Source organism: Vicia villosa, linkage group LG3 (genome assembly GCF_029867415.1).
Source record: "Vicia villosa cultivar HV-30 ecotype Madison, WI linkage group LG3, Vvil1.0, whole genome shotgun sequence".
NCBI classification, from domain to species: domain Eukaryota; kingdom Viridiplantae; phylum Streptophyta; class Magnoliopsida; order Fabales; family Fabaceae; genus Vicia; species Vicia villosa.
Window position 1 is genome coordinate 48155804 of NC_081182.1, and position 15080 is coordinate 48170883.

Genomic DNA, 15080 nt, shown 5'->3' on the forward strand with positions numbered 1-15080 from the left:
TTTTACCTATCTCCAAATTTGTCTTTGAGAACCTTGACATGTCAAAATTTGGCATCAGTCAAGTCAAGTTTGACATGTGGTTCCTGAATTGGATTATTGTTAAGATTTTGTACAGGAAACCAGAGAATTAGGGTAGAGCTAATGACCCTGATCTTTACTTGATGTAGCTTTTACCTGATAATCATGGAATGGATTGGGTAAAGTTTATCATCAACAAGATAGTTTACTATAGAGACAAATAATTTATACCTTTGTTCTATTCTTATTTTGTGCAATTGACTCTAGATATTAATGGTATTGTGGCAACAAAAAGGAAGACTTGACTAAGGCACCTAAGATTCTAGATTATGGTGGTGTGTCCAAGATGAGATATTACAGGGATCCTACAAATGGTTCTTACTTCTATCTTGAGGAGTTTGGTAGAAAAGTTTATGATGATAAGATTGTAGAGTCTCCTAGAGATCCATCTGTTAAGACTATTTCTTATTTATCTAGTTCTGATTCTTTGTATGTTGAGTTGACGACTTATTTGGATGAGTTGGTTAAGAAGCTTCTGGCTGACAACCAAATTAGAGAGAAGCTTATCATGACACAGATTGATTCAGTGGCGAGGGAAAGTGAAGGCAGTTGGGTACAACTAAAGACTGATTTGAAGGTTGAGCTGAAGGCAGAAATTGAAGTGTATGAAGCTCGAGTGGTTGCTCAAGTGGAGTTATTCAGTGATGCTGTCAACCATATGGGTAGAACTGTGATCAATAATCATTACATCAGGAAATATCTCAGATCAATGCCCATAAAAAAGCAGACGCTATGGGTGGCCGTAGCATCTCCCTAAATTTTAAAACGTGAAATCTCACATTTTTGCCATTTTTTGTGTTTTACTCGTTCCGGTTCCCTTTTTTCCTAGAATACTTCTTAAAGCCTGAAATTAGCACAAACATAATACCAAAGCATAAAATACGATAAATGAAGGAAAAACAAACAAAAATCAAGAAAAAAGAAAAATAAAACAACTATAAAATGCAATGCAAAAACCACTTATCACCATACTGTAATCCTTGATTACAACCGTAATTATAGTCCATAGGAGATTGCGGTCAACCCGTATTTCCTGATTACAACTGTAATTCTCCCGGAACCTCAAAATCTTTGATTTTTGTTCGTTTTCTCATTTTAGTATAGTCTGAATTAGGCCCGCCTATAATTTATTATTATGTCAATAATTTTGTCTTGATTTTAGGGTTTTCGACTCACACATTCGTCGATTTAACCAACCATTATTCACCTTCAGTTTCATCCATTCCAAGTACCTTAAGCAAAGTTCTTGGACATACATACTCATAAAATCAATTTGGATTCTTTCCAATAAAAAGATGAAAGTAATATCACTTTAAAAATGGTTAAATAGATGAACATCTATCTTAATCTTTGAGTTTCTAAAGTTGTACAACTTGACCATTTTGAATCTCATATTTTCAAAAACAAAATTAGATTAAAAAGGGATTAATCAGATGGACATCCTTTTTTCCTCAAGTGTTTTGACACAGGTGGTATAACTTGTTTGTATTTACACTTGTCTTCCGTTAAAAATTACAACTTGATCATTTTGAGTTTAATTATTTTAATGGATTAAAAAGGGATTAATTGGATGAGCATCCCTTTTTTATCGTCGAATTTCTGGACATAAGTCGCATAACTTGTTTATTCTTAAACTTTTGTTCCTTTAAAGATCACAAGTCGATTCTTTTTAAGTCTTTTCTTTTATAAACAAAATTGGATTAAAAGGGGTTAATTTGATGAACATAAAGTTGTGTAACTTATTTGTTCGCACACTTTTCTTCCTTCCAAAATTGACTACAACCAACCAACAAACAATATTTCCATTTCAGCATGATCACATCCTTTTTCTTTTAAAGTCAACCAACACACAAATATTTTCTACCTAAGAACTATGTAGCTTTGAAATCTCCATCACATTGGGAGATACATTGGAGCAAGAATCAAATCAGTTCAAGCACACAAAAAAAAAAGATTTTCCTCTTGTTCTTGTAAATATGTTATATTTTGTATTTAATAATTAGGAGAAATAAAACAAAATAAAATAATGTTAATGATGACAGACTGTCATCATATAATTTTATCGAGAATTTACGTTTATTTTTAGTCATTTATAGTGTAATGTGTCTTTGTGTTAAAAAGAAAAAGAAAAAAAGTGAATAAAGAAGATAAACCAATAAAAGTGAAGAAAATTAGGAAGAAAACATGGTGCAGCCTCTAAAATTTCCGTGGCCAATATCGTGCCACAAAGGCAAGAAAACCAATACATTATGGCACGATCAAAAGCTATCATGGCACGATCCAATGAATAACCGGCTCATCAAGGCACGACAGGATGGGTTGTGGCACGATTCAGTTACTTTTTTGACTAGTTAAATGATGATTTGACATAACTTGGAAAGGGTTGGAACTTTTGTGTATAAATTTCGACGCAGTTTGACGAAGGAAGACAACAACAGAACTCTGAAACAAAGATTTTCACCATTGAAGACCCGATTTCTCATTGAGTTTCATGTATAATTAATTTAAACTCTTAGGTATGAATTTCGTTAGTATGAGTAGCTAATTTTTCATTTTATAGGTCTTACGAGATGAACCTAATTTTGATCTGTTGGGACATATGATTTGTTACGCATTACTCCCTCTGTTCCTTTTTAAGTGTCGTTTTGAAGCTAATTTTATGTTTCTTTTTAATTATTATTTTCAAATTTTAAAGTAGTAATGATTATAATTTTGTCAAAACTGTCCCTAACTATTTATTATGGATAGATACAAAAAGTATATAGGAAAAAGAAAAGTCATTGTTTGAAAAGTAACTACAGTTATTAGCTTTCTTGGTATGTGTAAAAATTCAAAAAATGACAATTAAAAAGGAACGGAGGGAGTATTTTCTTAAATTGATATTGCAATTTTTTTAATTACTCTTTTGTATATTGCTTTGTATGTGTTAATGATCGTATAGATTAAACCTAGGTTTGTAAGGATTACTGACCCAAACTCTATAATCCTAATCTAGAGTAATTGTTCGACTTAGTAATTAATTTAAGGATAAATGATTATAAGTTGCAACTTATGAATTAATGTGCTTGTTTCACCTAATTTAACTTCGAATTGACCTAAGGAATTAGAGACTTGTAGTATAAGTTAGTGAATTATACATAGAGGAATCAAGTATAACAGTTATGTTAGTATGTTGTAGTCCTGTGAAATTGATCTAAAAGAAAATAAATGTAATAAACTGTAATGAGAATTAGGGAATTTGAAAAAGATCTGATCGTCTTCTAATCTGATAAATTCAAACATTTTGTTCATCTTTTTATTGTTTACTGAAATCTTTGTGAACCACCATTTTTACCTTTTAAAACAAGTCATGATTGTTTTGTTCCAACAAATAATCCATGTTGAGATGAATCATTTTTATCACTTGTGATAATTTAGTACACTTGCTAAAAATCCATCATTTAATAAAATCTTTTGCAGATTTAATTAGAGGTAACTATTTTCTTAAATGACTTCTATTACACTTAATCGACTCTCGAACCTATATATGGTTTCAAAACATTTTTTGTTTTAAAAGGATTTTATCAACGTTTACCCTATTTAAATAATCTTTGATGGTGACTTCATTGCCTTCGAGCATGTCGTGCAAATTTTTACATTGTGACAATTACAGCTAGAATGAGGTGTCAAACGAACATCCTCCCACCTGTTGGCCATGATTTTTCAACCAAAGCATGAAAGCGTGAATAAAGGCGCAAGAGTTTCGAAATCAAAGGCTAAGAGAAAGAATGCTAGTCAAAATTGAATGTGTCAAAGAGTATTTGTTGTGGAAAGATCACATTTAGGCTATTCAAAATCTGCAGGAAAACTATTTGGGGACTTAACCGAATTTCACATTAAATTTTCTAAGTTAGAGTCGGAGAGGTAGGCAGTTGAAAAAAGCAGTTCTCTACAGGCGGTTGTCAAAGACGTGGGGGAAATTATCAAATAGTAGTTTTGCATGGAATTGATATGTGGCAAGTTATGAGTAGTCGAACGTTAAGTAGTAGTTATCTTTAAATGTCTATATAAGTATATTTTGCATACAAATTTTAGGGGTCGCATTTTTTAACATTCCAAGGAAAAACTCAAAGTATCAGCGTCAGAGAGAAACAAATGACTTCTGAAAATGTATACATGCATTTCAGTTTAATTTCAAAGCAATTTACCTTTCAATTTTCAGTATTGCATTATATTTTTCCAATTGTCTTTACTTTTGTATCCTTTATCCATTTTTACGAAGTTTTATGTTCAATTCAAATAATAAAACCATTTGAAACTTAGTACTGTGTTCTAGGATTTTGTAGCCGATCTTACAACTTAACTTTAATAAGAGACTAGAGATTGTTTTCTAGAAATATGTACAAACCCCACCCTTCTCCTTAAGCTCGATTAGGGGAAATTGTTCTGCTACACCAAAATAGTCTCACATTGCTTGGGAGATAAAGCTAATGATATGCTGTATGCAACACCCACCCTCCTCAATCTAACTAGACACATTTTTCAAAGGACAAAATCATGACGGATTCCTACATCCAAAGCGAACAATAGCATGTTGTTGCAATGTCGCAGACTTAAGGTGCATTAGAATATTAGCGCTAGAAGGAGGGGTTAGGTATAAATGTAAGAGGTTCCCACTCTTCCCCTTGGCCTCAACTAGGGGCAACTATTTTGATCACCAAATAATCTCACATTGATTGGGAATCGAGGCAAATGATGGTTTATATACAATACCTACACTCGCTAATCAAACGAGGCTTCTTTTCTAAAGGACAAAAATGTGATGAGTTCTCGCATCTAACGTGTAAAATAACTCGTAGTCGTAGTGGCGTGGACTTGAGGTCAATAAGAACAATGGTGCTAGAAGGAGGGGTCATACCCACCTGCTTCCACCCTTCCCCTTAAGCTTAACTAGATGGAAATTGTTTTGGTAGACCAAAATAGTCTCACATTGCTTGGGAATCGAGGTTAAGGATATTTTATATACATTACTTACACTCCTCAACCCTACGAGGCACACTTTTTCAAAGGATAAAATTGTGATTGGTCCTCACGCCCAAAGCGGACAATACCTCATAGATGCAATGACATATACTTGAGGTGAACAAGAAAATTGACATAAGAAGAAGGGGCCAGACCCATATGCTCGAGGTTCGCACCCTACCCATTAACCTCTAATAGGGGGAATCTATTCCGGTCAATTGACAGTCTCACATTGCTACATTGCTTGGGAATTGAGGCAAATTGTAGTTTATATACAATATTCATACTCCTCAATCCAACGAGGTGCATTTTCCAAAGGACAAAACAGTGTCGGATTCTCACATCTAAAACGGACAATATCTCGTAGCCAGAATGACATGGACTTGAAGTCAATCAAAATATTGACGTTAAAATGACGGTTCAGATCCCCATGCTCACATCCTACCCCTTAGCCTTGATTGGAGGCAATTATTCAAGTCGCCAAATAGTCTCACTTCATTTGGAAGCCGAGACAAATGACATAAAGAATAAGGTAATTATTAAAACATCTTATGATATTTTTTAAATTTTATTTCTACATCTTCTTCAAAATAATTTACAACATACACAAAAGTTAAATTTATTTTATCTTGTCTTTAAAAAAAAATTATAAAAACTTATTCATAATCACTTATTTTGATAAACACTTTTGTTATATAAACTATAAATAAATTGTTAAACCAAATAGAAGATATATTTAAAAAACTTAAGTATAATTCTACTATTTAAAAATTTTATCTATGCAAATTGATTTATGTTTGTTTGTTTGTTTTAGGGTTTGTTTGGTTCGAGGTAGAGCGAGGGGAGGAGAGGGAATATTTATAATGAAATGTATTTGGTTCAATTTTTAGGAAGAGAGGGGAGGGGAGCAAAATTCCTCCAAATGACACTTTTTGCATTCCCCCGAATCGGGGGGATTCGGAGGGGAGGGAATCCAAGTTTTATTTTAATATATTTACTAAAATATCCTCAGTTTTTATTTTATTATTTTAAAATTATTATTTTCTTTTATGTTAGTGATTTTCTTTTTGCGACTTTTTCTCTATTGCTTTTATCAATTCACCTTTAAATTATTTTTTATTTAATAAAAATTATAATTACTGTAATTTTTTGCTTTTTACTATAATTTATTTTATGTATTCAAAAGTTGTTATCAACGCATAATTTATTTTGTGTCGAGAGTTATAATACGAATCAAGTGTACTCATTTTTTTTAATGTTATATGGTAAGTTATGACTTTTTAATCACTCAATTATACAAATATTATTTCCAAAAAAATATTTATGAAATTTTCATATTTGAATATCATCTAATTTATATAAAATTACAAGGATAAAATTGTAAATTATTATTAAAATTCCTCCCCTCCCCCCGTGAACCAAACATATTTTTAAACGAAATTTCTCTCTTCCCCTCCCCTCCCCTCGTTTGAACCAAACATATATATATATATATATATATATATATATATATATATATATATATATATATATATATATATATATATAATTACAAAAAATTTCTCCCCTCCCCTTCCCTTCCATCCATTAAAATCCCCCTCCCCCTCATTTGAACCAAACAGACCCTTAAAATGCCAAACTCATAGAAAAAGCTTTACAATGCAAATCATTAGGTTTCATCTTAATTAAGTCAAGTAATCACATGATAAACTAGTTATGTTACAAAGGGTTGAAACTAAAAGTTGGAATGTTTGAGTGACGAAATCACACATAAAAAACCACCGTCACAAACATGTCACAAACTCTTGGAAGCAACATAACTAACGACGCGGAAAAACCTTTGAACATTCCACCTCTTCTTTTTGTCTCCACATTACCCTTCTTTTCACGTTGACTTCTTTCTCTCAAATTTCGTGTCTTTATATTACTGCTCCCAATTTAAGATCTAAACCGTTCACGTTTTGGTTTGTTAAACTATAATCATTATGGTATCAAATAATTGTGGTGGGTCAATGAGAATCCAAGGGCTGTTCCGCGGCAAGAAAAGGTCAACAAATTAGAATTTAGACCTCTCCAATACTCTCTCACACTATGACCAAAGACCAAAGAAAATTCATTCACTAGCCCCCATTTCTTAGTCAAACTTTCTTTCCTTTTTCCGTTTCTTTCTTTTCCCACTCTTTTTCTTTCTTCATAACACAACCCTCTTATATCTCATAACCCATAACATAACTCACCTTCATTCCCAAATCCCAACACTTTTGTTTCTAATCACTCTATCATGGGAGATTCAAAGAGTTTGATACATGAGTTACTTCAAGGATTGGAGTTAGCAAGAAAGCTTAGAATTTATCTCAACGTATCTTCTTCTTCTTCTTCCGTTCATGAAACACGTGAAGTTTTGATACATAAAATTATATCCACATTCGAAAAGGCTCTTGAAATTGTTAACCGTAAAGGACACGTTAATGTGGCCGAATCATCACAACAGCAACAACAACAACAACAACAACAACACCCTTCTGTCTCAGGAGCACTTGCCATAAGAATGTTGGATTCACCACCTTTAAGCTCTAGTCCACGAAGTGAAGACTCTGATAGAGATTTCAAGAACCGTGATGATCACAATACTCCTAGAAAAAGGTACGTAAATCTATCATTTTTCATTTTTCATGTGTATGATCTTGCTTACACTAACTATCATTTTTCATGTTATAGAAACACTCTACCAATTAGATGGACAAAACAAATTCGAGTTACACCAGGAATAGCAGTGGAAGGTCCTCTTGATGATGGATATAGTTGGAGAAAATATGGCCAAAAAGACATTCTTGGAGCCACACACCCTAGGTATGTATACTATAAATCACAGACACACAGACACTAGACACAACACCAGAAAATGATACGTCCACACCACGAATAATTTGAAAAAAATAAATGAATTGAACGTAATCATAAGTGACAGACACACTTTTTTTTCGGAATGTATTAGATTGAAAATGAAGTAACTATATGAGAAATTTTTTGTGTTTGTGTATATGCAGAGGTTATTACAGATGCACTCACAGAAACATTCAAGGTTGTTTGGCAACAAAGCAAGTACAAAGATCCGACGAAGATCCAACCATCTTCGAAATCACTTACAAAGGAAACCACACATGCACAAACGGAAGCACTTCCAATGTGACTGTTCCAATTCCAACCATGAACCCAAATGAATATCAAGAAACAAATGTAAACACAAACCAACAACTAACGAACCTGCGAACAGGTCTAAGAGTCCAGACAGAGAATCTAGATTTCCTCGACCAACCATTTGCTCCACTAATCCATTTCCATTCAAGCCACGTACTTGAAAGTAGCTTTGCTGAAAACTTCAACTCTCCTGCAACTTCTGGAATGAGTCACTTCTCGATGTCGCCGCCGAGTGTGTTCCCGAATATGGCGAGTGAGATTGTTCCATCAGCTACTTCTGTTGCAAATACGCCAACCACTGATTTAGATTTTCCGTTTCAACAGTTTCAATTCGACGGAGAGAACTTCACATTCGATAACTCGCAGTTTTTCCCTTGAACTATATGGGAAGAAACTGATTAATAATTTAATAACAAAAATAAAAAAATTAGAACTATATATGTCCAAGTTTCATGGAGTTTTACTTTATCGTTATGGAAATGTCCAACTTTCATGTAGGTTTATTTTTATTTTTTTTACATGTTGTGTCCTCATTTTCCTTTTTTTTTTTTTTTTTTTTAATTTTAAGAAGTAGAGTTTAGCTTGACTTATAAAGAGGTAGTGTTTCCACGATGTAAACTAAAGTATGTGTTGAAATAGTTCATTTTATTCCATTTTGCAAGGAAGGGTGCAGAAAAAAATTTAACTCGTTGTATTAGTTTCCAATTTATAATAAATATTCGGAATTCATAACAAATAAAGCAGCTTAATATATTGATTTCTTTAGTACAAAAATTGTGTGGACAAAAATGAGGGAATACTAAGAAACAAGGGACTTATAGTACTATAATTTGTCCTGGAATCAGCATAGCACTATCCCTCATCCACACGGCAAAGAGATGAGGCTTCACAAGCAACATATAAAGTTGGGACGGTGACAAGATACTCGACAATATTGAGAATTTTGAAGGTTTTCAATGGTCGTAATTTCTCTATGAATTTAGTATCTTTCAATTTTTTTTATTGATTTGAGTGTCAAAATATTGGCAGGTATCTCTAACGACTCTAATTTAAAACATCCGGTAGCTTGCATGTATTCCTTTAGAACCACTTGTTTGAATTCAACTTAGTTTATTAGTTTAGATCAACAATGCATGAGGTAGAGGTCTGAGGTTTTCTTTCCCTAGAAAAAAAATCCAAACAATATTGTCCAATAAGAAGTGGCCATTTCAATTGTGTCTGCAGCTCCATCCACCATTCTCCATGCCAACACCAACAACAACAAACCTAAAGGCAAAGGAAACCCCAAAACCCCCATGTTATGTACCAATTGCAACAAGACTAACCATACAGTGAAAACTTGTTATTTTAAATATGGATTTCCACCTGGCTATAGGAACAAAAATCCTAAGCCAACTTCAGAAGTCAAACCTACCTCTGCACGAGATAAAGATAATCACATATATAAGGAGGATTATCAACATCTCATGTAGCTACTTCAACAATCAAGGAAGGAGCATCAACATTCCAAGTCATCCAATTCTAACAAAGACATAATCTCAGATATTGTCAATACAGGTAGTATTCTTCCACTTTCTAACATGTGGATACTTGATTCAGGTACATCACATCATGTTTGCCTTAATATCAAATGTTTTTATGATATATATACTTTACCCCTGCCCATATTCACCTTCCTAATGAAAATTATGTAACTGCTAACTATGTTGGCTCTGTTATTCTTGATACCTACCTGCATTTATATGATATTTTCTACATCCCTACATTTAAATTTAGCCTTATATCCATATCTAAACTATGTCATTCATCTAACTACATCATCACATTCTTACACAACTCCTGATATATTCAGGATGTGTCTACCTGGCAGATGATTGGACAAGTGACACAACATAACAATCTTTATATCCTGCATATGCTACCTATTCACAACTACACATGCTCCACATGCTCCACAACATATAATAATGTTAGCCTTAACAACCCTAAGAATGTAGATCAGTCCTTATGGCATCATAGATTAGGACACCCTTCTGATGAGGTTTTACACACCATGTCTTAATAATTTTCCTTTATCAAGTATAATAAAACTTCTACTTGCAATACTTGTCATTTATCCAAGCAATACAAACTCCCTTTCCCTAATAGCAATTCTATTTCTTTTAATAAATTTGAATTAGTGCATTTGGATATTTGGGGTCATCTCTCTATTGCTTCCATGGATGGATTCAAATATTTTTTTAATTAAAGCGGATGATTTATCTCGATACACCTGGAATTTCCTTATGACTAACAAATCTGAAACAAGAACACTTATACAGAACTTTATTACTTATTGCTAAACTCAGTTTTCTTACTCTATCAAGGTTATTAGAAGTGATAACAGGACTGAGTTCCTTATGCCCTCTTACTATGCATCTTTAGTTATTGTTCACCAATGGAGTTGGGATGAAACACCTCAATAAAACTCCATTGTTGAAAGAAAACATAGACACCTATTAAATGTCACTAGATTCTTTTTGTTTCATGCACATTTACCTAAATATTTTTGGTCATATGCTCTATGTCATGCCACATACATCATAAATAGGCTATACAGTCCTACCATTCAAAACCACACCCCTTTTGAATTCCTTTTTAATACACCTCCATCCTACACAAACCTTAAAACTTTTGGATGTCTGACATATGCCTCCATCCTTAGTAGAAATAGGGATAAACTAGATCTCATAGCCACCAAATCCTTATTTTTAGGCTTTACTATGGGCATCAAAGGATATCTCCTATTTGACCTTGACAAAAGATCCATTTTTACCTCAAGGAACTATGTGTTTCAAGAACACATCTTTCCCTACACATCCCATCCTCCCCTTCTCCTCAACCATGTTACCCAGACAGACCCATACCCACCTTAACACTCTTTTCTCTTTGATCAAAACCTTACCTTACCCTCCACTGCTCATCATAATTGTGAAACAACCACTTCTCCCAACCACACCATGACAGAAATCCAAGATACTTCACCACCTGACAGTCCTCTTGCCAACTCCCCACAAACTCCCCCTAACACCCACCTAGATCCCCACCTACTATTGATATGCAAAATTTTGAATTTGATAATTCACCTGAGCTCACTACCATACAAAAATCCATAAGACAAAAATCTACACCTACATAATTTAAGGATTTTGTATGTACTGCATCTCATAATCCCCCCTATATGACATTTCTAATTTTTTTTCGTATACTCATCTTTCCCCTGCATATTACTCTTTTATTTTTGCTATTACTACTGCATGTGATCCCACTTCATATAAGGAATCTAGCACTCAATCCCATTGGGTAAAGGCTATGGAAACAGAAATGCAAGCATTAACCAACAACCATACATGGATATTCACCACTTTACCTCCAAGCAAGAAAGCCATTGGTTCTAAGTGGGTTTATAAAACTAAATCCCATTTTGATGGCACAGTAGAGAGACACAAAGCTAGGTTAGCTGCTCAAGGCTTCTAACGAATCCAAGGTATTGACTTCTTTGAAACTTTTTCACCTGTTGCTAAGCTCACAATTGTAAGATTACTCCTTGCTCTTTCATCTTATTTAAACTTTCATATTCACCAAATTGATGTCCATAATGCCTTTTTGCATGGAGACTTAGATGAAGAGGTATACATGTCTCTGCCTAAAGGGATTACAACCTCTTCCCCAAATCAAGTATGCAAACTTCTCAAATCCCTTTATGGGTTAAAACAGTCTAGTAGACAATGGATTGAGATGTTATCCAAAGTTACCTTTCATTAAACAAACAAAAGACATGTTGCATCATCATTTTCGCATCAAAGACCTTGGCAACTTAAAGTACTTCTTAGGCCTTGAAATATCAAGAACAACTTCTGGCACCAACATCTGTAAAAAAGAAAATACACACCGGATTTGCTTGCTAACCCAGGTCTACTTAGCTGCAAGCATGCCTCAACTCCTATGGCTCGTGACACTCGCCTCAAAAAAACTGATGGAACTCCTTTGCAAGATAAAACCAAATTCTGCAAATTGGTTGGACATCTTATTTACCTGCTAAACACAAGATCAAATATCGTGTACTCTATGTAGCAACTCACCCAACATATGAGTTGCCCAACTGATATCCAATATAATACATCACTCTGTGTACTTCGCTACCTCAAAGGTTCACCTGGCCAAGGCCTCTTCTTCCCCATCACTTCCAACCTGCAACTCAAGGCTTTTTCATACTCGGATTGGGCAACATGTCCTGAAACATCAAAATCCATCATTGGTTTTTGCATATACCTAGGAGGTTCTTCAATCTCATGGAAATACAAAAAGAAACAAACCGTCTTAAGAAGCTCTACTGAGGCAGAATATCGCTCTATGACTTCCACTGTATGCAAACTTCAATGGCTCACCGACATCCTCAAAGAAATGCTAGACACATTGACAGTAACTCATCCTTCCATGAACACACGAAACACATTGATTTAGATTGTTATTATGTTCAAGAAAAATTAAACCAACACCTGTTTCATCCCTTACCTATCACCTCCTCGATCACAGTAGCTTGTAAATGTTTTTACCAAACCCCTGGATGCTAAGCCTTTTCTCTCCAACATTACTAAGCTTGGACTTCACTCTATTTACCCTAAGCTTATGGGGGGTATTAGATGTATAGCTTTTCTATTATGTACTAGGGCTTTCTATAGTGTTTTTGGGCTATTATTATTAGAGGCCCAATGCTGCCATTTGTATAAGTAGCAACTTCACCTTGTACTGATTTTCAACTTTTCCGAATCTAATTCAATTATGATATATATATATATATATATATATATATATATATATATATATATATATATATATATATATATATATATATATATAGGAGGAATCAAATTACACCCGAAGAGTTACACCACAAGTTACACTCGCTTAATAACTTCGCATCGGATAAATAGTTTTTAAAATCAAGTGTTCAATTAAAATATATTATCATATAGATCATACCTATAAAGTTTGAGATTAATCTATAATGATTTACTATACCATTAAGATATTCAAAGATTAGCGTTAAAATGAACTTTCATATAACGTTAATTTTGATGTAATTCAATGACATAGTAAATCATCATAGATTAATCTCAAACTTTATAGATATGATCTATATGATAGTATGTTTCAACCCAACGGTGGATCTTAAAAAATATTTATTCGAAATGATGATTTTGAGCGAGTGTAACTTGAGGTGTAACTCTTCGGGTGTAATTTGATCCCTCCTCTATATACTGTGTTGCATAGGTACTAGTGCGTACCCAGTATCCGGCACGAGTATCGGTACGGAGTACGACATTTTTAGAAAAACTAAGCTACGGGTACGTTAATATAATGCTTTAAAAATACAATTATAAAAATAACTAAGGAATTATATTATTTAAAAAACAATAAAATTAAAAAATCAAAAAAATAATTTGCTTAAAAAATGTTAATATTGTATATCTATGTAATAACATAAATAAATCTCACTTAAAAGTATCAATAAATTATAAAATCATGGCTGAATATCAATATTTTCTTCTCCAATATCATTAAAAAGTGCGGCTTCTAGTTCGAGTTCATCGAGAGAAAGACTAGCAACTTCAAAAATATCAGTTTCATCAAATAGATCTCATTCATCTCCACCAATATTCCACATTTTAGTTGCTCCTTCATTGTAAACATTACTCTTTCTCAGAGAGAAGACGGAGATTCGTATGAACAAAATTTAAATTCTCAACCCGCATTGGATTGAGTCTATTTTTTTTCAATGAGTGAATAAATTTCATATGTGCTCCAATTCCTCTTAGTAGAAGATGAAAAATTTGAATGTAAAAGAAATTTCAATATAATAGATTAGTTTTCCTTTCACTTTTTATTTATAAATAGAATAAATAACCTAATTTTTATTCAATAAAAAAAAAGTTCAAATTATATCATCCAAAAAATTTTAAAAAGTTGGATACGTGATACCAAATGTGTATGGTTGGTGTATCAACTTAAAAATAAAATTAAAAAAATTGATACGGCTTCGGTGTGTATCGGATGAGTACCGTACACTTACCGGTACCTGATACCGGTACTTTACCTAAAATATATATAATGTGTTAAAAGATTTTTTTTCACAAACATCCAGAATTATGATCTTTGAGCTTGTAAGTTTACTTTTTGTCAAATATATCTAATAAATTTTCACCTTATTTTTTAACAAATTTCCTTTAAAGAAAGTGAGACATTTATGATTTTTCACCCACCTTATTTTACCATTTTTTGAAGTCTGCAAGACAATTATTGTTATGAAAAAAATCACATATTTATTGGTATGCATGATGGATGTGAAAATGGCAGCCTGCTTTTTCTATAAGAAGAACAAAACTGCCAAAAGATTTAAAGAAATGCATTTTGTAATAGCTACGAAATGGAATTTGAGTTCATAGTTTTCTCTGGTTTTACTGTGAGTTCTTCCGAATTCTGACTGCATATTTTCTACTAACAGCTATCGGTTCAGCAATTATGTATCGTAGCTTCCAGTGATGATTATAATTTTGTCTTACGTTATGTACAATATCTTCCAGTAAGGACCAAAAACCTTTATTTGAAGGGAGCAAACCAATGATGATCCTATCTGTTCTATAGTTCGTACTTTTTTCACTAAGAAACAACAAAATTCAAATTCATGAATCATGTCTATGTGAGGAGACTGTACAACCTGCTATACTAATTAGTAGTACCTTTGTGTCTAATTTAAAGCCTTA

The 15080-nt window shown here is 33.2% G+C and overlaps 1 protein-coding gene across 1 annotated transcript; it reads left to right on the forward strand.

Annotated features, from left to right (window-relative positions):
• The first annotated feature begins 7292 nt into the window (after nt 1–7292).
• Nucleotides 7293–8899, forward strand: LOC131655648 (probable WRKY transcription factor 41). The gene is made up of 3 exons (XM_058925484.1): nt 7293–7722; nt 7798–7929; nt 8127–8899. Exons 1-3 carry the CDS (start codon nt 7361–7363, stop codon nt 8653–8655), a joined length of 1023 nt encoding a protein of 340 aa, XP_058781467.1. The 5' UTR covers nt 7293–7360; the 3' UTR covers nt 8656–8899.
• The last annotated feature ends 6181 nt before the right edge of the window (nt 8900–15080 follow it).